Here is a 27,462-nt window from a genome sequence, read left to right on the forward strand (position 1 = left end):
AGGCTGAGGAAGGAAGGGAGTTTCCTGAGAATAACGATCTACAGATCAAATCTGCAAATCAGATAGAGCAGTATAGTCAGTCTCTCTCTCTCTCTCTCTCTAAGCCTGTGAACAAGGGTCAGTGTACAAGTCCTTCAATTCTTAAAAATATAAGCTCCAGATTCATAAACTGAGTTGGTGATGGTCAGCTGTACCCCATCAAATATGGGAACCCATGACTTGTACAGCAGCTCCGCAGGTCCTAAGCAAGAGGTCTTTCACATCACCTACTAGTTCACATGAACTAGTAGTTCACTAGTTCAAAAAGGGAGATGCCAGGGATTGAACCTGGAACCTTCTTCTACCACAGAGCCACACATCTATGCAATGTCTCATAAGGGCCAAATTAGATGTGATAGTGTTTATAGATCCAACCTGTGGATGTCACTGCCATTTCAAAGCCTAATGTGGCAATTAAAAGAAGCCACAAGGCCCTAATCCTGCAGCACAGTAGGAGGCGATGCTCTTGTCCTCCTGCTCTGCTCTTTTTCAAGTGCAGAAATTGTCATTTTTGTAACATCAAGCCTGATTAAGAGTTCTTGAGAACTCAAAAGCTTGCTTGTTGTTTGATGTAATTTGGGTTGGTTCTCATAAAAGGTATCACACTGCTTTTGCTTTGGACTGATACAGCCGTCTGCACTTTCTTGATAATCTTATGTAGGTCAGATTTTTTAAAAAACGTATTAAGTTATTTATAGTCTGCCTTTCTAACTGGGACTCAATGCAGATTACACAATCAATAGGATGGGACATCCAATGAACAATGCAATAAAATTTGGATTGCAGAAATCTGGAACAAACCAGAAATCTGAAAGAGTTCAAACAAAGTGCAAGTATTAACATGCCATGTTAAACAATGCCAGAATTACATAGTAGGGTCCTACATACAGCAACAGGCAGCATAAGCTTTACACAGCAGTAGAGACCACAGTCCCTGGACCCTGACCCTTTACCCTAGACGCTTTTTAAACCATTCTGTATGGTACAACCCTATTACCTGTGCTCTCTAGAATAATTAAGTTTTGCATAGTTTGCAGAAAACTAGGAGAGCTGGAAGCCTTCCCGACCTTGTCAGGCAGGCCATCCCAATGCATATGTAGAATGTGCCATTGTAGATTTTGCCCATTATCTGCTTGGATAAGTGAAGCTGCTTTGGCAGAGCATGGGCGAGAAGTGGTCCCCATAAGAGGGACCAAGACCATAAAGGGCTTTGTAAACAATAGCCAATACCTTAAACTGAGTTTGGTAACTGATAGGTAGCCAATGGAGTGACTGCAGAATGGGAATAATATGCACGCTCTGTCTCGCTCTCTGAGCTGAGCTGTGGTCTTTTGTACCAACTGCAGTGTCTGTTTTGATTTTGAAGGGAGACCAAAGTAAAGTACATCACAGTAGCCTAGCCTCAATGTTACTGTAGTATGGATCTACAATACTAGATAAGCTATGTCAAGGAAGAGAGACATCTTTTGGGGCAGACTGAGTTGGAAGCAATTGTGCAGCTGCATTAACTTCCTTTTCCAACTTGCAGATCCAACTTGGATATGGTATAACCTCCAGACGTAGCAGGGATCTGCTGAAATCCATCAGGTGTGTGTGTGTGTGTGCAATGTCTTTCTGTTTTCCCAACCAGCATTATCTCAGAGCCAAACTACACGAGAAGCCAGACACATATTCTTCACATATTGTATCTTGCAAGATTCCCTGGGTAGTGTAGCTTTATAAAGAACAGCTGCTCTTGATTCTCCACTGGAGGAAGAGCAATGGAGGGATTCTCTCTCTGTCTCTTGCAAAAAGCCTCAGCTCAAGTTTTCCTCTGGGATCTCAGGGGTGGTGGTGAATGTAACAGGAGGCAGGAAATCCAGGGCGGCTTTTTTTGCGCATGAGAGAGAATCCCCACCACCACTCTTCTCCCTGGCAGAGAATTGTCTGTCTGTCTTGAAAAAAAGCCACCTTGGATTTCCTGGCTACTATCTTTGTCTAGAGTCAGACAGAGGTAATTGACTAAAGCTAGCAGGGTCATCTCTGTTCTGTAGCTGTTTCCAGGGCTGTTCTGGGCTCTGTTCTGGGCTGTTTCCAGACGGCTTACCTTCTGCCGCTCTATGCTGCAACGTCGCTGCTCGTGCTGGAGAAAACGCGAAATAGTGCGTTTTCTCGTGCAAGTTTTGCACAACATCGCACAAAACTTGCGTGAGGAAACGCGATATTTCGCCTTCGCCACAGCACGAGCCACGGCATTGTGGCATGGAGCTGCAGAAGGTAAGCCGTCTGGAAACGGCCCTGTTCTTTTATAGTGCTTACCACACTATAAGCACTTTTATAGTGCTTCACCACAATTTCTCTTTTGGTTGGTTGAGGGCACTTCTCCCCTCCTCCTTTTTTATGCATCTCAGATATAACACCACTGAGAGAACTTTTTGCAGCATCCCCAGCCTGGTACTTTTAAAGGGACCAAGTTCACATGAGTATAGGGAGAAAAAAGGCATAGAAAGAGATTAAATGTGAGACTGCCTCACGGTCTTCAAGTGTGTGCTAGTATGTCCAATTTCTTCATACACCAATGTAGGCTCCTGTCAATATGAGGTCATGCATGCAATACTGACATCATGGCATCCTCCTTCCACAACCTGCAATACAATTGGCTGGAAGGCTTTCCAAACCACCAACACACACACACTTGCCTCATTCTGGGTCTCCTGGCTTGACACAGCTGCAGAACCAGTTAGGCTTGTTCTTCAGAGGCTGGGAAAGCAAAATGCTCTTTGAGATTGCTGTCCCATAACCAGTTCTTCCAGGAACCTCGAAACCTGCAAGGCTTCAAGAGTCCAATGGCACAAATGCTGTTCTGGATTCTTCTCTGTTCCTGTCAAGGTTTTGTTTTGCAATCTGTTCCTTTAATCTGTTTGCTCCAGATTTCAAATTAAATTAACCAACTAATCGATAAATCAACCCAGCCATTTTATCAGTGTCCCAGAGGATGGATTGCCTATACAATCCTAAACTAGGATTGCATTAACAGCTTGCTAAGACCCCAATGGATAAAGAAGAGGGTCACTCATTAGAATTGCAGTGTACCTATTTATTCATTCAAATATTTATACCCTGCCTTTCCTTGTGGCTCAAGGCAGTTTACAAATCACAATTTAAAACAGAAATCCCAAATATAGCCCTCCCATGTCAGGGGCTGCCAACTCAGAGCTGCAAAATTTTTGGAGATTTTGTGTTGGGGGGTACAGCCTGGGGAAGGTGGGGTTTGGAGAGGAAAGACTTCAGTGGGGTGTTATGCCATACAGTCCCCCCTCTGAAGCTGCCATTTTCTTCAGGGGAACTGTCCTATGAAGTCTGGATATCAATTTTCCAGGAAATTCCTAGGCCCCACTTGTATTCTAAAGTTGCCAACCTCCAAGTGTGCCCTGGAGATTTCCTGGAATTACAACTGATCTCCTGACTACAGAAATCAGTTCCCCATCTTATAAAAGAGGTATTGTAGTGACCTAGTTTCTACATGAAGAAAAAATGTAAAATGAAAGTACTGACTGGCCGAGAGATAAACGGTCGGGTGGTCTTAGAAACAGGCAAAAGCACACATTTTACATTCAAAAGGAAGAAGTATTTTGTGGGGTAGGGTGTTAGGTTTGTTAGGTTTTGAGAACTGACCTTAAGGTTTTGTCCTGCCATTTGCCCTGGCATACACACAGAGAGAAGGCAGAATTTTAGGATTATAAATAAGGATGTTGGGGCAAGCTGTTTTTCATGGGGCTCATTCCTAGCCTTCTCTCTCCAGTCTAAAGTTTAAAACACCTCTTAGTCTGACACTCTAAGCACAACAGAATACTGTTACATGGGCTCAACAAAGATCTGGAACTTCTCAGCCATTATAGCTGTTAGTAAATTTAGCAAAACTAGGAAGATCGCCCATTACTACTTTCCTGTAATTGATTGCTTTTGAATTTTATGCAATTACTTCTCACCCTGGACCCAGTATTTCATGGCCCGTCGATTCTGCCTAATGAGAACCTGCTATGTGCAACTGGAGAAGTAGGGCTGAGGCCTGGAGGAAAAAAAGTCCTGCCTAACGGAGGTTCAAAATGTAGAAACAGGCAAGTGAAGCTTTTCAGAGCGTGTAGGTAAATAACATCTTCTGGTAAATACCGTCCCCTTAAGCGCCCATTAAAAGGACAGGACTTTTTTTTCCACAGGCAATTGGAAGCCCTAAAGTCCATAATAAAAACGTGCTTGTCTTTAAAGTGCTGCAAGATTCTATTCTATTCTATTCTATTCTATTCTATTCTATTCTATTCTATTCTATTCTATTCTATCATTAACAAACGAATTATTCCACTGCCACTGAAAATGCTCTGCATAAATACTAAGCATTATCACTACGTTGACAGATGACTTGAGAGGTGCGCGGAAGAAGGTACAGAACGAACACACAGAACTCAGTGGGAACAGAATGAATGGCAAGAGAAGGCGGAACCGCAAGCCACCAATCAGCTCGTAGAACCGCTCCCGCTCTGTTTATCGGGGCGTTTGGCACTTGCCACACCTCGTAGGGCTCCCGGAAGTCCTGTGGTTGCTAAGTTACCGTTGCTAGGAAGCGGCTCCGCGTCTTCCCAGGACTTGCTTGTTCCAAAGATGGGGGACTCGGAGGGTGAGAGTCTGCGGGGGACGTTCCCCAGCCTCATGGCCGAAGGGCTCATGCTGAGCCGGCGCGGGGAGCTGGCCAAAGCCCTGGCCTGCTACAGCTACGTGGGTATTCGGCCCGCGAATAAGCGGGAAAGAGGGGAGGAGTCATTTTCTCACGGGCTGTTGTGAGGATGGAAAGCTCGTACTTGATAGTGCCAGAGTGGTGTGGTTGGAAGGCCTGTGTTCTTCTTGCCCTGTGAGTGATTTTGGGTCAGTCACCCTTTGTAGGGTTGGGTTGCTAACAGCCCTGGGGGGAAATGTCCTGTCCCTTTAAGGAAGCTAAATGGGTGGAGATGGGCAGATGAAACTTTTCCAGACAAGGAGGTCAATCACATCACCTGGTAAATAGTATCCTGTTAAGCTTCTGTTAAAAGGAGAGGACAATTTTTTCTCCAGTTGTTGGCAACCATGTTTCTCAGCCTATCCTACAGCTGGGGTTACCTGCTTTAAACTGTTACCTGTCCCTTTCCCTTTAACATTAGCCTGATCTCCAGCAAATACCAGGAGATGTTATTTATTTCCATGCTCTGAAAAGCAGGGTGGTGTTAAGAGTGTTGAGTGGTTAGAGTGCTGTACTAGGATCTGGGAGATCCAGGTTCGAATTCCCACTCTGCCATGGAAGCTTAATGGGTGACCTTGGGCCGGTCACATGCTCTCAGCCTAACCTACTTCATAGGGTTGTTGTGGGGATAAAATTGAGGACAGGGAAACTGTAAGCTGCTTTAAGTCCCCATTGGAGAGAAAGGAGTACAAATGAAGTAAAATGAATAATCCGCCCATTTCCACACATTATATCTCTATTGAAGGGGAAAGAAAATTTTCTCCCAGCCAGCTAGCAACCGTAAACTTACTTCACAGGGTTGTTGTGAGGCCAAAATGGAGGAAGAGAAAACCAAGTATGTGACCCTGAGCTTTCTTTCAGGAAAGACAGGATAAAAACATACATATTTATGGCGCAAGGTGAGAAGGACTGAGTGCTTAAGATGGAGGTCACATGATTACATGGGAGGGATTTGAACTCTGAGGCCCAAAGTATGGGTGGAAGTAGAGGTCATGCAGAACAAATGGGGAAGGCTGAGCTGAGGGTTGGGGTGGAGTGAAAGTTCCGTGACCTTTCACAGCAGATAGGAGGGAGATTTGTTTTTCTTTTTTAAAATTTTTATTTTTTTACAGAAGATACAAGTCTCGTTTAGAATAGATAAAAAATATGACAACAATGGTAGCACAACACATATATAAAAGGTTTCTAAATGTCTAAAAATAAGTCCATATAGAATTGTTGTCTCTATGCCATACATTCAAATGTTGATAAGATTGTAAAGTCCTCTGTCAATTGAATTACAAGAGGATGGCATTTGTCTCTCCAATGTTATAATGTATTTTAGCTACAATAATGGCATGGAGGGTCCATTTTCATTGACCATTGGTTTGCCTCCAGGAGATGGGCAAATAGTTTAGATGTATGCAAACATCATCAAATTGTCTAACAGAAAATTAATACAAGTAATGACTTCCTCCCAATAAGACCAGATAACGATGTGCCTAAAGCTTATGCCAGCAATTAGATAATTTACTTAACCCTTTACTAAAAAGGTACTTTGGTGTCCAATATAGCCTTCGGGTTTTTTTAATGAATAAGTTACATCTTGAGATCTATAGAAACAACATGTATAAAGTAGAAGGTCATATCCCATTAGGAGATTCTGAGCTTGATCCCAGATTCATAGCTGTAAGCTATGGGTCAGGGCAGAAGTCTCATAGAAGAGGGCCTTAGTTGTATGCTTCAGGTGGGCAGCCATGTTGATCTCCAGTAGAAGAGCAAGATTCAAGTCCAGTAGCAACTTAAGAGACCAACAAGCTCTACAGTTCCTTTGTCAGATACTCTGACTCTTGAAAGTTTATACCGTGGAAATCTTGTTGGTCTTTAAGGTGCTTCTGGACTCGACTCTTGCTTCATATGGGGCAAGGTGATTCTATTATAGTAATGATGTCTAAGCAAGTTCATGACATTGGCCAGTTGATCCTGCAATTGTCTGTCCTGCAGTTTTAATATTTGAGAAGTGAAAGCAATATGAAAAAATAAAGCATGCATTGTCCTTCCCGGTCTTTCCTTCTCTCTTTTAGGTCAGGCAGCTGTTGGCCACTCTGAGACTTTCCCCCTTCATAGCAGTGAGCGAGTGAAAGGGATGAATGAGGGAAAGGACTTGGCCTCTTGCCTCTCCTCTAAACTGGTCAACCTTGTTGCCTTTTGCTGTCCTGTGTGAAAGGTTACCAGGTCTGAAGAGAGAAAGTTATTAGAGGGGTTTTAGGGGTGGGTGAGTCATTTTGAGGATATGGTTAGCATCCCTGAGGGAGGCAGGAAGAGAAAATGAAGTGGATAAGTACGTTATTTGTCAGGAAGTCAGAGTTCACTCCAGGAGTGGAAAAGGCCAGGAGGCTGGGTGGGAACTGGTTCAATGAGAGTCTGAGGGCCAGAAGCAACAGTCTGGGTTGCTGGCCACAGTACATTAACCATTGTGGGGAGAAAGCAGGCATCAGCTTATGTTATCCAGACTGCAAGCTAGGGCTTTACAGAGCTGAAGTTATCCCAGAGGATGTGTGCTGAGGCCAATCATTTGAGAAATGTAGCTCTCGTGTATGCTGCTGCCCCAATGGTATGGTTGGGTTGCACAAACTCCAGATCAGTCTCACCTTCTGTTCTGCAGTGAGTTCTTTGGAGCAAGTTGCAGAATGTTGGGGCCTGGTAGGCAGATAGCTTGATCTGAATCCTACCTGGATGGCCTGCAGTTGTTGAGATACAACGTGGTGACATTAGAAGACAATAATGCAATGAGGTCGAGGCTGGGGCTGTCGCCACAAAGGTCAACTGGTTGGGTAGAAATGAGATGACGCGCCTGTGGAGCCCTGTTAGAAAAAAATGTTGGCAGCCTGGTTTCAGGGACAGGGCTTGAATATAGACACAAAAAAGTATGGACTGGCTGTTTAGACCATTAGATTAGTGCAAAGTTGGTTTGTGGAATTCTAGGTTCACTATGTTCCACCAGGTGAGGCATTTCTCCCAAGCTGATCTCTGCATTTAGTTCTGACTATCCAAGAGAGCAGGATGGAGGTTGATCTCTATCTGGACCTTCCCCCTTTCATCCTTCTGGCCAGTTCTCAAAGTCCTCCCATGTTGTTAGTCTGCTAAAATCATTACTTTTTTCTTTTGAAGGTTTGACTTTTTGAGTTGCAAGAATAAAAGGTCAGTTTATACCACTAAAACTGGGCTGTGTACTTTTATTCATCAGGCCTTGCAGCTCCAGGCAGGGGACAGGAACTGTCTTGTTGCACGTTCAAAATGCTACCTGAGACTAGGAGATACAGAAAATGCTCTGAAGGATGCAGAGGCGTCCCTGCTGAATGACAAAGAATTTACCAAGGTAAGCCATTGGAAGGGAAACAGATCTGCTCCCAACCCTAAGGACGTGTTTTCTAAACTTATGGCAGGCTGGTGGAGGGAAATTATAGAATCCCCTTCTCTTTCTTTCTTCAGACAGAGTTAAGTAAAAAATCCAGTTCTCATGACTACTTTGGTTCTGCTATTGCTTTTTTGTGTGGCAACTGGCATATCAGCAAGTCAGAAAATATTGTTGCAAACTAGGGTAAGGGTAAAGATGCTCTTATCAAAGAAAAAGATGAAGAACAGGGATGGAGAATTGTGGTAGTGAACTGTTGCATTGGGGTGGTGGAGTAGTGGGGGCTCAAGGCTTCCTACATGCTCATCATCAGGAGATACCCCTTTACATGTTCCCCTGATGGTCATTGGTGTGGTTTTATCGGGACAGGGTGTTCTCTGTGGTGTCAGCAAGATTTTGGGTTTCACTTCTCAGGGAGGCCTGTCTTTCCCCATCTCTGCTGGCTTTCAGAAAACTGGTCAAGAAAGACAATATTGTTTTTGAGGCATTTGGGAAAGTCATGTCTCAAGTCCCTGTTGTATGATTTAGCTGCTGTTGATTCCTCTTGGGTTTTTTTCTGGTTTGAGTGTAATTGATACTGTTGCTCTGTTGTAATTGAATTTGGTGCTAGTGATTAGATTTTATAATGTTTCATGTTGTGTGTTTGCTGCTTTCAGAAGCCAAAGAATGTGTTTGTGGGGCTATTTTAACTAAGTAAATTCCCTTTGTTCGTTATATTTCCTTTTCTGTCACAGGGTTTATATCAGAAAGCAGAAGCATTGTATACCATGGGGGACTTTGAATTTGCCTTGGTCTTTTACCATCGAGGGTACAAGCTTCGCCCAGAGTTGCAGAAATTCAAGCTGGGCATTCAGAAATGTCAAGAGGCCATTGAAAACTCTGTTGGAAGTAAGCTATATAATTTTCATGGAGGGTGAGCCCTGGTTTTTAGTACTGCCTGGCTTTCAACTTGACTGAAAGAGCACATGTAAGAGAGAGTGGCAACAGAGGGAATGCAGCCTTGATTTATCCTTGTGTAAAGTACAGTCCATCGTGAGGGCCTTACAGAAAATGTGTAGACCTTAACTTCACTTTTGTAAAAACAAAAAACAAGAAGCTATTTGTATTGTTTTTAATTCAGTTTTTTCCTTAATCAACCAGATGGCAAAATATCTGAATTTAAATGTATCCTTTGTGCCTTAGAAGTCCAGGCAGTGGGTTCACTCATGTACTTTCCTCCCCCATCTTTTTAAATCAATTGCTGCTACACTGGTATACAAGAGAAGAGGGGTCTTTTCAGTGATGGCTACAGTCTTATAAAACTCCTTCTTGAAAGGTGCTGTCTGTTTTTTCTGTTTTAACATCATAGCATGCTGCAGCAGTGGGAACAGCAAATTCAGCATTAAGAATTATCAGGGAAAGGCTGAAAATAAAACCATTCCATATGTCCTTTCTGGAAGGCTGGGGTTTGTTTTTCCCCTATTTCAATTAAAAATAAGTCTGGAAAAGGTACAGAAAAAGACATCTAAAAAAATCAGAGGGTTAGATCATTTTCCTTTATGAGGCTCACCTGATGTCTCCCATAATAGTTGCCTGCTTCTGATTGCAGCAGGTGTTTTTTAAGGCTTTTCTCACCTCTTGGCTGGTACCTTTTCTCTCTGTAGGCCCTTCTTCTGTGAAACTGGAGAATAGAGGGGACCTCTGCTTTCTGAGCCGCCAGGCAGAGGTATGGTCTGGCTAGCATTTCCCAAAGTGAGTGTCTAACCTTCTTGGGAGGGACAAGAAATCATGGTAAGGGGGGGGACTGGTTGACAAGGGGCAGGAAAGCAGGAAGCTCAGCCTTTTGGCCTTCCTCTCCCACCATAACAGGTGAGATAAGTGGGAAAACCCACTATCCTCTTCGTCAGGATCCCTGCTTCTTCAGATTCCACAGTGGTAGTCTGTGGGAGCAGCAGAAATGAACAGAATTTTATTCCAGCATAAACATTTTGTTGAGCAGAGCTCACTTCTTCCAATGCAGTGAGTGGCTTTTAGTTCCCCAGCAATTATGTTGGCCATAGGTTGGATCTGGATTGGGCACCATTTTAGAGAAGATTTTATCCATTTAAGAAATGCCACAAGGGCTCAAACTTGATCAGGCCCATGTTGTGTGTGTGGTGGGGGGAGAGGAGATCTTGTCATTCCCCCTGCCCCGCCTTCCAGCCTTTTCAAGTACCAAAACAGCCTATTTGGGCATTTGAAAAGGTATGTAAGAGGGAACACGATGTCCTGGCCCCCCATGTATGATCAGGATTGGGCCCTTGCAGCATTTTTAAGTGAACAAAACCTTCTCTAAAATGGTGTTAGCAGCCACCGGTTGGACCTGTGGCTGCTGTTACGTCTATTTTGGCTCACATTTACAGATTTTAATCTAATTTAGAAAAACTAATGATTCACTATTAGGTTTGAATTTTATACAGTTCTTGGTACCTTGGCCCTGCTGTTTGTATTTTAAAAATACCCATGCATCAAGTAACCGTGTAGTATGGAGGCAGTGGGTTGCATCTGAGGAAAGTGCCACTAGACTTGTGCTTGTTCATGAGAATGAACAGAATTGAAAGGATAAACAAAATTAATTGTGAAAATAGTAATAATCCTTAGAGCACAGCACAATAAAGTTAAGCACTTCTCATCGACTTCAGCAGAGCAGTTTAGTACATACTGAACTCTCTAAATGAAATTAGTAGGACTGGAAAGTGTTTTAACTTTGGCTGGATTTTGTACTTTTCTTCAGTGCTTCAGGCTTCTCACATACATTATGTCAGTAATATTTACAATAATGCTGAGTCTTAGGCCAGTATTGTTCTCATCAGCTTAGTATAGAGGCATCCTGAAAGTAACTTTTAGAAGATCACTTGCCATTGCCCTACGTTAGAGGAGTGATTTGTGTTGGATGAAGAAATTCCTATTCCTGGCCTGCCTCCTTACTGATTTTGGTGTTCTTTTCATATGGTTTGAAGTTTTCCAAGCTGTTTTTCCCAATACTAATAAGGACTGGCCACTCCCCCCTCCTATTACGGAAGGTCAGCTGTGTTAGTCATTTATGACCAAAACAACACTGAGTCTTGTGGCACTTGAAAAGCTACACAAATGTATTGTGGCCTAGGCTTTTGCGAGCTCAAGCCCCCATCACCGTAAACATCTGACGGGATGGGCTGTGGCTCATAGAAGCTCCTGCCACAATAGAACTAGTGTTTATGGTACCACAGGGCTTCTTGGTTTGTTGGAAGTGAAGGGGAGATTTTCAGGACTCCAGACAGTGTGTTTTAAGCCCCATTGTATAATTTATCCTGTGGCCCTATGTTAGCTCAGCCTGGCTGCTTTGCAGCCTTCTGCCAGCCAGGCTCCTGTCCCCACTCCTACTCCCGCCCCTGAAGAAGTAATATTGTCTTGAAAGTGGAAATCTGAAGCCTTTGTCCTAATTTTAAAATTTGCTTTCCTACCTTTCTTGGTGATAGAGTAAAAAGGCAAAACAGAAGCTTCAAGTCAAGTTCCCTGAAAAGGACATGCGGTATGGAACTCGACAACAGGAACAGCCTGCACGGAACGAGAAGACAGAACGGCAGCTGCTTGGGGAGCTCTACGTTGACAAAGCTTTCCTGGAGAAACTGCTCAAGGATGAAGGTTTCTATTTGCTGCTTCGGCTGGGGTTGGGAGCTTCTGATACTCAGACCCAGTCATGTCCCCTTTCCTTTCTATAATGGCAAGCTCTGGGTATATGCACACATGCAAAGTTGCAAAGGTGCTTTCTAAGACAAAGGTTGGTATCCTAGCATATGCTGGAGGAACTACCTCCAGTTGAAGTGATTCTTACAATGGAGGAAGAGACTCTTGAGTAGGATGAAGGCTTCAAATTTTGCTCCGTAGAGAGGTAGGACACAGGCCAGTGTTTTCAAACCATATTCCTGGACTTGCTGAGAAGCATACCCAAGGATTCCTCTATGAGAAGATCCCAAATGACAGACAAACTCCTTTGAACGATGGCTCGCTCACAATATCGCTCTTTCCTGCTGTATGGAAGCACAGGGAGTGGGAGGATGGGATGACACATGGGGCACATGCTCTGTTCAAGTGGCATGGCAACAAACCTCAAAAGAATCTGGGCAGTGAGCCAAGTGTATGATCTAGATAGGGTCACCAACTCTGGTTGGTGAAATTCTTGGAGATTTGGGCGGGGGGGTAGTACTTGGGGAGGGCAGAGTTTGGGGAGGGGAGGGAGCTCAGCAGGGATGTGATGCCGTAGAATTCACCCTCTGAAGCTGGCACTGTCTCCACAGGAGCAGATCTCTGTTGTCTGCAGACTGGTTGTAATCTTGGGGGAATTCCAGGTTCTACCTGGAGGTTGGCCACCTTAGTTCTAGAGCATACCCCAGAATCCTTTGTCATATATTGAGGTGGGGGTGGTCTCTTGGCTCAGAAACAAAGATGGACTGGGTTCTATTAAGGCAGGAAGTTGGAAACCCAGTGCACAAAAGGATGTGAGCAGCCTCTGTCTTGGTGAGGTTTACCAGAAGTGGAGTGTTGAGATGTCAGAAGGAACTTAGCAGTAAGAGAGAGGGAGTATAACAGCAACAGCAACAGCAGCAACAACATTTGATTTATATACCGCTCTTCAGGACAACTTAACGCCCACTCAGAGCAGTTTACAAAATATGTTATTATTCTCCCCAGCTCTCTGGTGGGGCTGAGAGAGCTCCGGAGAGCTGTGACTGACCCAAGGTCACCCAGCTGGCTTCAAGTGGAGGAGTGGAGAATCAAACCTTGTTTTTCAGATTAGAGTCCTGTCACTCTTAATCACTACACCAAACTGGCTCTTGGGGAGGAGATGTATGGAGAGAACAGAGAAGTATGGGGAGGAGATGTATCTATCTATATGTGGTTCAGTATCCTGTTTAACTTCCTGGACAAAAACGGATTCTGAGTGAAAAGCTCAATATTATAAGGCAGTCAGGTGTCTTAGCTGAATGGCAAAGCACGTCCTTTTGTGCCAGTTCTAGCATTAGGAGAATTGAGGCAGTTGTCTTAGGTGGCATATCTGGCAGGCAGCAGTCTCCTATGTTGCCTGTCAATCTGGGCTTGAGGATAAGGAGGATTAATGCTTCAGCTCCAGCGGAGATGGCTGGATGTGTGAAAATGTCTCAAGCTGGCACCAGGGCGGGCCCTTGGTATGTGGACAGACCAAACTTCAGTCTTAGGCATCTCCTGTGAAAGGGGAACAATATTCCATGAGCTCTTGGTGAGCAGCCGCCAGTCAAAGGCAATAGCACAAGGTGTGGTGGATCTCCGGTCTGATTCAGTATAATGTAGTTTCCTGCATCCAGGGCACCAGAAAATGAAATCCAATGCAAAATAGCTATGGACAGTCTTTTTAGCTTGTGTTGCTATACACAGAGGTCTTTTGCCTGATGAAGCATTCTGGGCAACTGCCTTGAAAGTTTTCACTTTGCCTATTTATTCTATGTTAAGATGCACACCAAATTAAACTTTTTTTGCAGTATTCCTAGCATCCAGTATTCCCAGAACATACTATTTGTGAAACTTTCCTCCACTATCACATATCAAATGAATAGATTTACTTCTTGTCACCTCTCTTCATTGCCCAGCTTTCACATCCATACATAGTAATGAGGAGTGCCATAGTAGGAGTGACCTTGGTCTCCAGCAACATTCCCTCATCCTGAAAGATCTTTTTTAGTTCCTTCATGGCTGCCTTTCCAAGTCTCAATCTCCTTCTATATAAAACTATATAAATATAACATTCAGGTTTGCTCCCTGCCCCTTTGTTTGCATTTTGTTTGTCTACAAGTATTTGTTTTTGTCTTGGGTACCAAGAAACAAGCATTTAAATTAATACCCTTGTGGATTTGGCTCCCTTTCCTGTTCTATATGGGTTTTGCATGATTTGCAGTTAAAAATCATCTGCCAAAAAATTCTCCCACTGGATTTAAAAGATTATTTTCAGAATCAGAGTTCTTTGCTCCCATATTCTGGCTTTCTTCCATAGTTGGCGTTTGTGGAAACATAGTACACTGGTTCCTCCAAGGATCTTGATAGGATCCATCATATTACTGGACAAACAAAAAGAGAGACTGTGGGCCAGATCAGATGTGATGGAGTCCTTGTATCCACCACAGGAACACTGCCACCATTTGAAAAAGTGATTTAAAAATGTGTGAGGGCTGATCAGGCCTGCAGCATTGCTTGCTGAGGCTCTCTGCCCCCACCCCCATACCTTTTCCAGTGCTGAAACAGTGCCTCGCCTGGCTGTTGTTTCAGCACTTGAAAAGTTGTGTGTGTGTGTGTGTGGGGGGGGGAACCGGATCAGAGTTGGGCCCTTGTGGCATTTTTAAATCATTTTTTTTAAATGATGGTGATATCCCTGTGGCAGACACATCTAGTTTGGCTCTTTTTTCAAGTGACTTGCTGTGTGTTTTCTTTGAGTGAATGCTTGCTAGTGATGTTAAAAGTTCAAAATGCACTATACTTAATCGTAGTTATACTTAACAGTAGTGGTGTTTGCAATTCAAATGGTGTTACAGCAACATCTACTGACTAATCACAAGTGTTACCAAAAATACAAAAATTGGCCTAAGTGGGGAATAAAGAGAGCACTTCATATTTCACTACAGGGAGGAGGCATATGTAAGCAGGAAAGTGAATCCTAAAGTGCAGCTATGATCTTCCCCTTTTTTTGGTGCCTGTCCTCTCTGTAGACTTGATCAAAAGCACAACAAAGCAAGGGATCACAGTTGGGGACCTGATCCAGGAAGGTCTTTCCTACCTGGACACCCGCACAGACTTTTGGCAGCAGCAGAAACCCATCTATGCCCGGATCAGAGACCGCAAGCTTGTGCTGAAAAGATGGACTCGAGATCAGAAGCGGAAGCCCTCAGATGTGGCCAGATACATCCTCAAGAGCATGGAGGACATTGACATGTGTGGGTATTTGGTCTGCAAAAGTGTAGCTGGGGAGCTTCATGAAATGGATATGTTTACTTGTCAAAATTAATTTTACTTGTTTACTTCATTACTGCCCTGCCTTTCTCCCTAGTGGGGACCCAAAGCAGCTTACATCATTCTCTCCTCCTCCATTTTAGCCTCCCAACAGCCCGAGATCAGATTGAATTGTGTCACTCTAGTCAGAGTGGGGGGTGCATTGAGCCAGAGAAAGCATCGCTCCCCCTTCCCGCCCAATACTGAACAAAGCTACATAGACTTGAGAACTTAATCTGATCCTTGCATCTTCTGGGCTCAGTCCCCAAATGTGTAAAGTAGGATACAGTAATATTTGCACTTGCCATTCTTGCTGAAAGGGTCAGTTCTCAGCCACAGGTTGCAGTGATCTGCAAGATGCTTCCCGTATTCTCCAGGGAATGAATGGAGCACAGAACAAAAGAAAACTATCCTCAGCTTGGTGCCCATCTTGTGGGAACGTATCATATTTCCCTGTAGGCCGTATATGCAGCCAGATCACTTCTATATCTCAAAGAGAGAACCAGCTTTGGGACTTGCCTTCAGCCAGGGGCTGTTACTGGCAGCCTCCAAAATGCCTTTCAGAAGCCACCACTGGAGTTTTTTTGATAGTCTGCATTAGCTGGGATTGCTTCTTCCTGTGCCTGCAGTTTGAATGAAGCAGGCCTTGAAATCAAAGAATCTGACCTGAGCCTCTGAACTGCACCTCCCCATTAAGTACCAGTTGAGATGTTTAAATTTATACAGATGTCTTTTGAGAAAGGGGGAGGAGGATGAAGAATTAAGCAGGGGAGGCAGGAAATGGATATTTTATGGAGAGTTGTACATGATGCATTATGGGAAACTATGAATTAGCCTGTCTCTTCAAAAGCGTCAAGTAGCTGGAGTTGTCTGTTATATTGGACTGAGGGCCAAACTACAAGTGATGAATGACACTTGAATGGCAAGTGTATTCTTCCCTGTTCACTTGCCCTCCACTTGCTCTCCACTCGATCCACTTGCCGTTCAAATGTCATTTGTCACTTGTAGCTTGGCTCAGAGATGCACCAGAAATTGTCTGTTATATTGGACAGGAGCATGCAACCAATCTGACACAGAGGACATAGTGTCAGATTTTGACTAGGAAGATCTGGGTTGAAATCCTGAAATCCTGGGCCAAATTAGCCTTGAGCCAGACTCTCTCTTATCTTAGGGCCAAGCTAGAAGTGACGAATTACACTTGAATGGTAAGTGAACAGACTCACATGTATTCCTCCTTGTTCACTTGCACTCCACTTGATCACGTGACTGAGTGGAGTGCAAGTGAACAGGGAGGAATACATGTGAGTCTGTTCACTTGCCATTCAAGTGTAATTCGTCACTTCTAGCTTGGCCCTTAGACTAAGCTACTTCATGGGGCTGATCATGGCGCAAAGCATATTATCCTTTGCACACAGAAGGTCCCAGGTTCCACCCTTGGCATTTCCAGTTTAAACGATCTCAGGTTCAAGGCTGGGAAAGAACTCTTGCTGAGACCCCAGAGAGTTCTTGCCAGTTGACCTGTGGTGGCTCCTTCTATCCAGCTACAGGTAAATCAGGAGACAGTGGCAGGAAATACCTTGCAGGATCAACTAAGGACCTACTATGGTCTACCATTTGATCTCTGGTGACTCAGAAGATGTCTTGAGATAGGGCCTGCTGCACAGGCAAGGTCATGCAGTGTTGTTTGCTTCCAACAACGAAGTAACAAGGGATTGTGAAGGAAAAAATTGTTCAAGTCTGGGAAGCCCCATTCAGTTAGGTGCACTCAAGAGTTACACCTCTGCCTAATATATGCACATGACCACTGTTCTTTTTTCCCCCTCTCCCCCCCACCTCAGTGCTGACAAGTGGCTGCCCTGAACGAAGCTGCCAGAAAGCTGAGCAAGTGCTGAAAAAGATCCAGGGCTGGTCTGATGATGAGATCCCAAACAGAAGCGAGCTGGTGGGGAACCTCTACAGCTGCATTGGAAATGCTCAGATTGAGATGGGGAACATGGGGGCAGCTCTGCAGAGCCACCAGCTGGATCTGGACATTGCCAGGGAAAAGTAAGAATGGGGCAAAGCCCTCTTCTTCTTACGCCTGAAAAGTACCCAGTTCTGTCTAGTGCATAGCTGTGGTTGCATGCTCTCTGTTTTGTCACGCTGTTTAAGAAACATTAGAATCCTAGGATCCTCAGCTTTCACAAAACAAAAACCACCATATTATTGCAAAGGAAACTGCGGAAAGCTGCAGGCAGTATTTGGCGGCCTGATAAGATAGGGTGGAGGGCAAGCTGGACCTCCTGTGATTGGAAAGGACATCCATGTACTTTGCAGCTCTTTCCCCTTCTTCCTTTTTTTAAAATTTTTTTTTATTGTATTGATGTCTTTGTTTACATAGCCATACATAGTCACTTCCATTACATTAACATAATCCTACATCAATACAACCTTTTCCCCTTTATGTTACCCCTTTCCCCTTCTTCCTCAGCCTGTCTCCCCATTCCCAGCAGTTCTACTGGCTGCTGGTAAAACTTGGGCCTAGATGATTGCATCTAGTTCTGGTCTCTGTATTTTAGCCTAATGTGCCAGCAAACTGATTGCATTGACAATGAAGTCTCTGGAAATTCTTTCAAGCATTTGAGAGTGTGAAGCTGATCTTAGATGAAAGCAGATTTGTGCAGTAGGGTGGGAATGGGATTGCTCCAGAATAGAAGAATGGACAAGTTCAAGTTCGGTGGTGGCCCTTCAAGTTTTCAGTTCTCTTCTGCTGGATTTCTCACCAAAGCGTGAGCCTTCATGTCTTCTCTTTTGATTAAAATTTTAGGCTTTAGGCTTTCTTTCTCTCTCTCTCTCTTGCAAAATTGCATGTATATAGCCATTACATATATATATTGAAATGTCATCGATATTGATCGTACTGACTCATACTGTGTAATCCGCCTTGAGTCTCAGTGAGAAAGTCAGACTGTAAATGATGTAAATAAATAAATAAAATAATTAGCATGCTGTTACCTGTTCCTGGCTCTTGGGATGAGACAGCCTGTGCATTTAATAAACAAATAAAACTATCATGCAGCTTGATCAGGCATACCTCCATGTCCTGAATAACATTAGACAGGTGATGTTAGTTTGGGCATGGCTAACTTGGAAAATCACACCCAGAATTCTGAGTACTGTCTTAGTATTGCAAAATCATTTGCCTTGCCCAGGGTTTATACCACCATGAGATGAAGGTGGACCTTGGAGTGTGAAGGGAAACCTTTTGAAGTTGAACCTGCTTCTAAACTTACTCTGTTTTCTGGGACCCATTGTTGCAAGGCTGTGGACTCCTACCAAGTGAGGGTCCCAGAGGTGGTGGGTGTAGGCTGTGCCAATTGCCACTTGCACGGCTGATGTTCTGAGCCCCCAGGAATGACTAGGGCCACGGGTTAAAGAAGGAGCAGAGTAGCTCTGCATCCACTTCCCCCTTTTCCACTGCTGGGGGGAGGGCAAAGTCGTCTTTCCCAGTTTGAGAACTGCAGCGCAGCCTTAGGGAAAGATGCACAGAGTCAAACAGCTGTTTCTTCAAACCACTTTCTGAGGTCTGTCCTCCAAATACAGTCAAAGCCATGGAAAAATGCCTCCCAGGCCCAATCCTGCAAGTTTTCATGCTATGTAGTTTTATTTAAAGATAATATCATTTGGCGATTTACTCACTGCTGTGTTTAGGATTGTTTTGGTTGCTACTTTATTTATTGCTGCTTTTATTGTTCAATCGCTTTTAATGTCCTGTTTTTATAGGATTTGTTTCTATATTGCTGCTATCTTTATTAGATTTGTTTTTATTGTATTGGGCATTGTCTCATTGTAAGCTAATTCTGGAGTCTGCAGTTCATAGAGTGGGGTAGAAATGAAATAAGCAAGAGCCAACATGATGTAGTGGTTACAAAGGTTCCAGTCCAATAGCACCTTAAAGACCAACAAGAGTTTCCAGTGTATAAGAGTCAAGTTCTCTTTGTTAGACTAGGATCTGGGAGACCCAGGTTCAAATGCCCCACTCTGTCATGGAAGCATGCTGGATGACCTTGGACCAGTCATGCACTCAGCCTAACCTACCTCAAGTCCAAAATAGCAGACCCCCTTGTTTCCGTTTCTACTTTCTGGAAGATGAAAATTGTCAGCAAGACAAGTTGGGAATTGATTAGACGTTGTTTTTAGCAGATTTTGACTTCCAGTAGATATCAGGGTAATTCTATCTCTTTGAAAATGTTGTAATCTGGTCTAGGATTATATCATCCAAGTCCTCTGCTTGGCCTGGAGGTCTGTAGCAGACTCCCACCATAATATCAATATTATTTCTTCCTCCTTTTATTTTTTTACCCAGAGGTTCTCAGCTGACCATGCTCAGATTCGAGTATTTCTTCACAAGTGTATACATTCTTGACATATAGTGCTGCCCCTCCTTACTCAAGGAGGCATCATGAAAATTATTCTTGAAGTGACTGTGCCCTCCTCTTCCTGCTCCAGAAAGCAATGTGGGGTTTTTTGAAGGTGCAGTTTGCAGAATCTCTAGCTGAATTTTAGGCTGAAAGTCTTTTATCACAAGGACCCGTCTCTTTGACTCACAAAACGTCCTACATACACATTGTGGGCCTTCTGAATGAGTTGGGGAAAGGAAGGAGGGTGGACAGGAAAGTGACCTCCCTGGGTGTTTGGAAGCTCACAGTACCAACTTCGAGACTTCTTGCTTTTCTGTTGCAGCGACCTGACTGATGCCATCTCTAGAGCCTTGGACAATATTGGCAGAGTGTATGCCCGCACAGGCAGTTTCCAGGAAGCCATTGACACGTACGTGGAAGCCCAACAGAGGTCCTCTTGCTGTCTGCAGTGAAGTCAGTCTGAAGCCAGCCCTTTTGTCTTTCCTGAGTGATATCACTGCCTCTGCTAGTAAACTGGCTAGCCCTGGAGCTGGTCAGGAAAATAGGAAAACCAAGTCCACCTCAGAGTAGGCAGCTTAACATGGACTTCCTAGAAAAATATGATACCCTTATGAAGCCAGAGCATATTTTAAATGAGACTCAGTTAAGGGGACATATGTTTGTGTGCAGGGGGGTTGGGTTAGCCTGCTGAAGCTCCTGAAGGCTTGAAAATTGTTGAAGGAAGACTTGGGGAAAGGTGGTATTTCCAACCCACCCCCCTGCATAAAACTGGTTTACCTATTTTGGCTTCTTCCCAAGGCACCCTGGGAGTTGTAGCTTGAGAGAGCTCTTGACTTCTCACAAGATGGACTGTCAGCATCTTCACAGATCATTTGCAAGTCCCAGTGCTCTGCTAGGGAGAAGTCCTAACAGTGCAACTGGTATAAGCTGTCCATGTGGATGCACCCTGGGACACACCTGTTAGCATCCGTAGCCAGAGGACAGACTAATTTTCCTTCAGTGGTGTCACCAGACATCATTGAAATGGGTGGGGTGTGTGCGTGTGATGTGCTTAATGAGGGATGGACAGAAGATGTTTGGTCTTCAGGGTGTCTGGAAAGCTACTGAGGACTGAATCTCCCCCCTCCCCCCAAAATCTGCTTTAAGAGTTCTGTTTTTCTGTCGCAAAGGTGGGAAGAGAAGATCCCTCTTGTGAAGAGCAACCTGGAGAAGACTTGGCTTTTCCATGAAATTGGAAGATGCTACCTGGAGATCAACAAAGCAGCTGAGGCTCGGGACTATGGGGAGAAATCCTTGGCCTGTGCAGAGGATGAAGGGGACGTTGAGTGGCAGCTGAATGCTGGTGTCTTGGTGGCACAAGCGCATGGTGAACAGCTTTGCACCTAAACTTTATGCTTAGATAGCTTTCTTCTTTAACAGAGCTCCCACAGCTTTGTCTCACAGTAGTGAGCTTCTGAGCACTTGATGACTGCAGCACTTGATGGCTGGAGAAAGTCCATCTGTGAAGGGTTTCCCCTGACAGAGTTGCTGCACTAGGCATGCTTGCACCTGTTGAATTGCTGTCTGTTCAGCACAGAAGCCTCTGATGATTGGGACATAGGCTCAGTTGTAAAAAGGAAGAAGTAAGGAGGGCGCAGATTCAACTAGTGTGCAGTGGGGGAAGTAGTATCCTAATCAACTCTTGATCTCCTCATGTGCTATTGTTATGCTGCTCAGTGTACAATAAGACACATTGACTGGGATGGGGGAATGGTTGAATCCTTCTAGAGCAGCAAACCCCCCCAGCCCAGATGACAAACCGCCATGTCCAAAACAGAATTTTACGTACTAAGGCCTTTTTTGCACAGGTGGTTTTTTGCCGCTTTTGGCCCCATACTTCTGGTTTTCTTCCAAATTCCGGACAATTAAATCCCCCTTCAGACTTCAATGCAGCGTTTCAAGGATTCTCTTCCAAATTTGCTCCTAGCGTGCAGACAGAAAACTCAGAAGAGAACTCTTGAAACACTGCATTGAAATTTGAAGAAGGAGTTAATTGTCCAGAATTCAGAAGAAAACCCGAAGAGGCCAAAAGAGGCAAAAATCACCCCATGCAAAAAAGGCCTAAGAATTACAGGGGGAGGGGGGTGTTGAGTTTGCAGCAGTCGTGATTAAAGATACCCATTTTTTCCTGAGCACAGAACATTGATCTCCTTAGCAAAGCCCCTGAATTGGTGAGGAATGTGAACAGGTACATAATATTCACAGCTGAGGGTAGAACCATGGGGCATACCCTGCCTTGAGGAAACAGTGCTTGAGATAAATTATGCTCCTTAGAAATGGACATAAATTTTATATTGGCACAAATCTACTAAATGCAATTCATTTAGATATTTAAATATGGAGTTTTGCAGTGTTTTGGATATTTTTAGCAAGGAAGAAAGTGGTAGAGAGCAAGGAAGGAAGAGAAACATGTGTAGGAGGGGAGAGGCTTACAGGTTACCTCTGGACTAACCGTTTCCCATTCACATGTGGCATCTGGCAGTCAGTGGCCTGGTTTAGACAAATATCTCCCTGTGTTCTGGTCTGGGGTGTGTTGCAGTTCCAAAGAAGGTCAAAAAAGCTGTCAAATGTGTATTGCTTTACAGTTCATCTTCCTGAGGAGATTAGCTTTCTTTCTTTTTCTTTTTAAAAAGTCAGGTTTCTTGCCCCTATGATGAGAACAATGTGGTTGAAGGCATCTGGGCCATGCCTGCTGATGCCTCAGCAGACAGAGAAGAGCCTGAGTGGGGTTTCCAGGTGTTCAGTACCTTTAGAATTCTGTCCCTCTCCCAAAATCAGTATCAGTTACTCAAAAGAGTACAAGTGACTGAATAAACAGCGCAGAATAGTTGTGTGTGGCAAGGAAACAGACTTGCATTTGCTCACTTGGTCCACTGAGGGTTCCAATCCGTATGTAACATTATATTTCTATAGGGCTTATGCAAGTAAAGTTTAACATGTGCCAGCCCAAGCTAGGCAGTCATTTTCCAGGTTTTATGATCAATAAACATGCGGTCATTTCTGGACTGGATGCAGTAGATCAGGGATCCCCAACATGGTGCCCATGGGTGCCATGGCATCCACCAACAACTTTCCTGGTGCACTCCAAATAATTTAAAAGTGAGCAGGGCCAGGTAGGCTTTTGCCCAGCAGGGCTTCTGATTGGCAATTGGAGATCTGATTGACTGGGCAGATCTTTAAAAGTGGCTTCAGCAGCAGCTGCCACAACAGCACAAAGATCTTCACTGCATGACTGAAGGTAAGCCAAGCTTTGTTTGGACAAGAAAATATTTTTAGACAGTGTGTTCATTTAAAAAGGCATCCTTGTTAAACTGAGCTTCTGCCTGAAATGTTGAAAAGTTACAACCAGAGTTGTGTGTGACCTCATTCCCTGACGCTTTGTGGTTGCCTCATGTGGGCTCCAAAGTTTGGGGGGACCCCTACGGTGGCCTGTGTGCCTAGGTCTTATGCAAATGTTGCACCTGAGAGTGAACCTGGGACCCACGCACCCAGTGGGGAGGACAGGCAGGGTGCTGCTTCTGTATGCCCAGAAATTCATCTGGCCTGAGCTGTGAAAGTGATGTGCAAAGTGATTAGGGGTGGAGCCCGCTGTGTGGTGGTTTCTGTGAAAGTCCATGAGGTGAAAACGTTGCTTTACAAGACCAGCAAGACTGAGAGCAGCCCCTAAAGAGGGCAGAATGAGCCCTAAGTTGCAGAGGTTAAAAGCTTGCTTCCTGATCCCCTGCCCCCAATACCATTCCTAGAAAGAGCACACTGCCACTGATTGCTGCAGAGAGTTCAAATAATGGTCCAGCAACTGATCAGACTGACAGATTTTTCTCTGTATCCTCTGTCTTGAGTTAATTTTTTTAAATTTTATTTTAAATGAACAATTTTGACTCGCAGTGAAAATGGAGGATTTCCAGTCAGCGGTCATGCACTTTGAGAAGGCGCTGGAGAAGGCAAAGCGCATCCACAACGATGCGGCTCAGCAAGCGATCATCATTGTAAGTGATAGGCTGAAACCCAAAAGAGGAAGCGGAGGGTGATGTGGTGGGAGAGTAATGGAATTGGGTGGAGGAGCAGGGTGAAAAACCATCACCACCTTTGGGTGGCTGTCAGAGCTTGCTGTGTGAGGAGCTCGCTGTGGTGCTGGGTCAGGAAGGATGCCCCTGCCTGCTGCGGGTTCAGACCCCTCAGGCTGAAGGTAAAATTATACCTGAAGAGCTGGGTGCTGGGAGAAACATTAGGGATGGATGGTTGTTGCTTTCATGCTTTGTTTGTGACCCTCTGAGAAGTAGTGGGAACAAGATGTTGGACTAGATGGAACTGGTTTGATCCAGTTTGACTCTTCCTGCGTTCCAATCATTGCATTTGCACTGGGTCTTGCATCTCCAAAGAGGCTCCAGAGTCCTCTGCTGTGCGTCATTATACTCCACTGCTGTGATTAAATAACGGACCTACACAGTTGTCTCCCGCTTCAGTTTTATTGATTCATTGAGTTTCCCTCCAGCCATCCAGGCAGTGACAGATGAGACACTATTAACTTGCTAGTCCCCATCACTTGGCAGTGTTCCTCTTCTTAGCCTGCCAGAACTCTGTGTGGCTTGCCACCCCTTTTTATTGCCTGCTGAAAAGCACTGGGCAGCTGGGTTTGCTTCACTAGATGTTGCTCTTCCCTGTGCTGCCCCCTTTCACAACAGTGAGGAAGGGTCCACTCCCATACTCCACCCATACTCCACTCCCATACTCCACCAGACAGTCCTCTCTTAAGAGGATACCCAAAATTATCAGCCAGCGCAAATTGTACTGCAAATATGAGCTTTCTAACAGTGGGTGGGTCTGAGCTTCTTCCAGGGCTCTCTTAAAATACTGGTCTGCCCTTGCTCACAAGGCCTGCCTGAGGCTTTCCACTTAGACGCCCTTCTGCCTGTTTGTAGGCCCTGGACGAAGCCAACAAGGGGTTCATCAAGGAGCTGAAAGAAGAACAGCAACTCGAGCGGCTGCGTGAACTGCAAGGTTGGTTGATTTCCCCAAGTGGTGCCTGGAAGGTCCCTAGGCCCATCCTGAGGTTGATCTGTGTCTGCAGCGGGCAAGCAAGCAGTCTTGCTAACTGGCAGGTAGGCAGGCATGGAAGGTTAGCCGGCTCCTGGTGCCCACTTACTGAAATGCTCTGCAGTTGGGTCCCCCTCGAGCAGCAGAGCCCAGCGTGGGATGAATAATGCTCAGAGTTTCTTAAGAAGATGTGGGGGGGGAATCTGAATTGGGTGCCCCGTCCCGTTCTTCCTCAGCCCTGTGTGGGGCTTTCTCCGAAGGAACTGCTTCACTAAGCCAATTTGATAGGTTCACTGGCGCTAGCGTGGAAGGATGTGACATAATCCCAAGCCATCCTAACAGGTTTTTCAGGATGAAAAGCCAGCAGAGGTATGACTAAGGTTGAATGGATTGAGTCTGTGGCAAGTGCCCCTTTATTCCTCTATGGGACCTCTTGTAGGTTTTCCTGTTAGGTTTGGTAGACCCTCATACTGTGATTTCATAGTTCAAAAAATCAGAGATTTGTACCTACAGCTCATTTGAAGAATGTATTGTTTCGTATGTAACTTTTGAAAAATGAAAAGTATACAGAGTGTGTGGAGGGGAGACATTGACTTGGGGTTTTCCAGATCAACTTGATGATGGGTTTGATGAAAACAAGAGGAAGCATTTCTTTCTGTGCTCATTTATGGCATTTGTTGTGACAAAATATGGTGATGGACCACTAAGTTGATGTCTTTTGGAATGTTAGTATGTTGCAGGAATGTTTTGTGCTGCCCCTCCAGAGGCTTGCTCGAGGTAGCTTACAAGTAAAAACACCGAAAATCATAATAAATTGATATAAAAAGCAAAACAAGCAATTAAAAAGAAAGCAAGGGTGAGAAAATCTACACCCTTTCTCCCATGCCTTTGAAAGGTGCGGCAGCCCAGCCCACCTGACCTGTCTTCTGACCCTATTAGTGTGACCGTGGAGGGCTGTTGTTTCCTGTTTGCAAGCTTTTAATCAGGTTGGTGGGAAAACGTGTTCTGCCTAGCATCAGCAGGACCACAGACTTGCCCCAAGGCCTTCTGACCCCTTCCCGCTTTTCCAGCTCCTTTCTGCCCTACTCACAAGTTACTGCAGATAACAGAGCATCCTAAGGGAACGGAGTAGCCATGCCTAGGCCACAAGCAACACCCCGTGCAGCAGAGCCATTGGGTAGGTGGTGGTCCACACTGTGAGCAGCTCCGCTGTATTGGAACAGCCATGTCGTTTCTTCCAGGCGTAATTTGCAAGGGCCTGTTTTCTTGCTATCACGTCCCTTGAGTGGGATTGGCTGTATACATTAATGAAGCAGGAGAACTACCTCTTTACAGGATCAGGAAATACATGCAACCATATGAAAAGAGGTCTTGAAGTGCTGAATCAAGGCTTGTCTGTAGGTGGCAGCATCTCTCTGTCCAGTATTCCATCCTGATTCCATCTACAAGAAGGAAATCAGTGTAATGCCTTTTATTAGAATGAACCAAATTTACTCAAAACATTATGCAAGTTTTCAAGCTCACCAGAGTTCTTAATCAGGCTGTATGTCACAAAATTCAAAAAGATAGAGGGTGGAAAGCAGTTTCTTCAAGCCATGCTGTTAAGGTCTGATCTTGCATTTATCATCTGAGGGATGCATCTGCCAGTCTGGACCTCTGCTAACTACGTTTTTTTATGTTATGTGACTTCAGAATAGAGGTTTAAATCCCTTTGGAGGTGGTGTACGTAGGTTTTAGTAGCTTGAATGTCAAACCCCCAAAAGTTGCAATTCTGCCCCTCCCCAGGAGCACTTTCAGAGAGTACTTGTATTACTTAGGACAGAGAGAGATGGCTTCAAGCCATATTTTTGCAGAAGGCACCGAAGGGACATGCACAGGCACCTTTGGCAGAAAGCCCCGAATGGGAACTCGTGTTTTGCTTTAGCCATGAGCAAGCTGCTTTCTCTCTCAGCCTTCGTCCCATAGTCAGTAAAACTGAGTAAGTTGAGGCTTTAAACTGTAAAGATAGAGGTGAGCTAAATAATGCTAGACAGCCTCTCTCCTGAACTTCCTTTTCCTTCTCAGAGTTAGAAGATGAGGAGGAGGAAGAGGAAGGCGCAGAAAGCTATGACTGGGACACTGCAGAAGAAGAAGCTGACCAAGAAAGGGAGGCCACAGTAGAAAAACAGGAAGAGGAAGCGGCTGAGAAGGCTGCAGCCAAAGGAGAAAATCAGGTAGCAAGCACTGAGGGATCAGAGGAAAGCGGGACTGAAGAGGGGGAGATGGAAGATGTGAGAGAAACTGAGGAGGAGCAAGGAGAAAGTGGGGGAGAGCCTGAAAGGACAGAAGACGCAGAGGAGGAGGAAGACCCTGAAAAGCCAAGTGAGGACATTCCAGGATAGGGCATTTGGAAACTCTCGACTTGTATGAGAATCTCTGTTTTTGGGTCACCCATTTTCCTCCCAATAAAACCTTCTATGTAAGCCACTCCTGGTTCCCTATAAACATTTCTAAAAAAAACCCTACCACTTTACTCAGAACTTTTCCAAAAAACAGATTCCATGAATGTAGGAAATTTTACATCTTTAGGCAAGGAGTCCCCAAAGCCTCCTGTGTCTAAGCAAATAAAAAGGAACTATTATAAAGAATCCTTCTTGATCTGTTGTAATCTTTCTTTCCGCCCCAATGACCAACCAGATCAGTTAAGACTGATTTTAGTTGCCCACCAGCTAGATGATTAAAAGGATTTCCAAATCAATTACGTGCCTTGATTGACATAATTAACAAAAGAAATGGAGCACTGGAACTATGTATGAGTG

General features: G+C 44.6%; 1 protein-coding gene across 2 annotated transcripts in view; it reads left to right on the forward strand.

Annotated features, from left to right (window-relative positions):
* The first annotated feature begins 4,667 nt into the window (after window positions 1–4,667).
* LOC129338902 (2',3'-cyclic-nucleotide 3'-phosphodiesterase-like) overlaps window positions 4,668–27,462 on the forward strand; it is a 48,002-nt gene continuing 25,207 nt past the window's right edge. The window contains exons 1-12 of one of the 2 annotated variants that reach the window (XM_054993449.1): window positions 4,668–4,788; window positions 8,013–8,144; window positions 8,915–9,068; window positions 9,824–9,885; window positions 11,657–11,822; window positions 14,912–15,136; window positions 17,030–17,237; window positions 19,914–20,000; window positions 20,761–20,957; window positions 23,516–23,616; window positions 24,550–24,628; window positions 26,729–27,231. In XM_054993449.1, the coding sequence (XP_054849424.1) occupies window positions 4,675–4,788; window positions 8,013–8,144; window positions 8,915–9,068; window positions 9,824–9,885; window positions 11,657–11,822; window positions 14,912–15,136; window positions 17,030–17,237; window positions 19,914–20,000; window positions 20,761–20,957; window positions 23,516–23,616; window positions 24,550–24,628; window positions 26,729–27,045 (1,842 nt within the window). In that variant the 5' untranslated portion in view covers window positions 4,668–4,674 and the 3' untranslated portion in view covers window positions 27,046–27,231. Of the gene's footprint in view, window positions 4,789–8,012; window positions 8,145–8,914; window positions 9,069–9,823; window positions 9,886–11,656; window positions 11,823–14,911; window positions 15,137–17,029; window positions 17,238–19,913; window positions 20,001–20,760; window positions 20,958–23,515; window positions 23,617–24,549; window positions 24,629–26,728; window positions 27,232–27,462 lie in introns of those variants that run through there. The other variant, XM_054993450.1, reaches the window with a different exon arrangement.

Source organism: Eublepharis macularius, chromosome 12 (genome assembly GCF_028583425.1).
Source record: "Eublepharis macularius isolate TG4126 chromosome 12, MPM_Emac_v1.0, whole genome shotgun sequence".
NCBI lineage: Eukaryota > Metazoa > Chordata > Lepidosauria > Squamata > Eublepharidae > Eublepharis > Eublepharis macularius.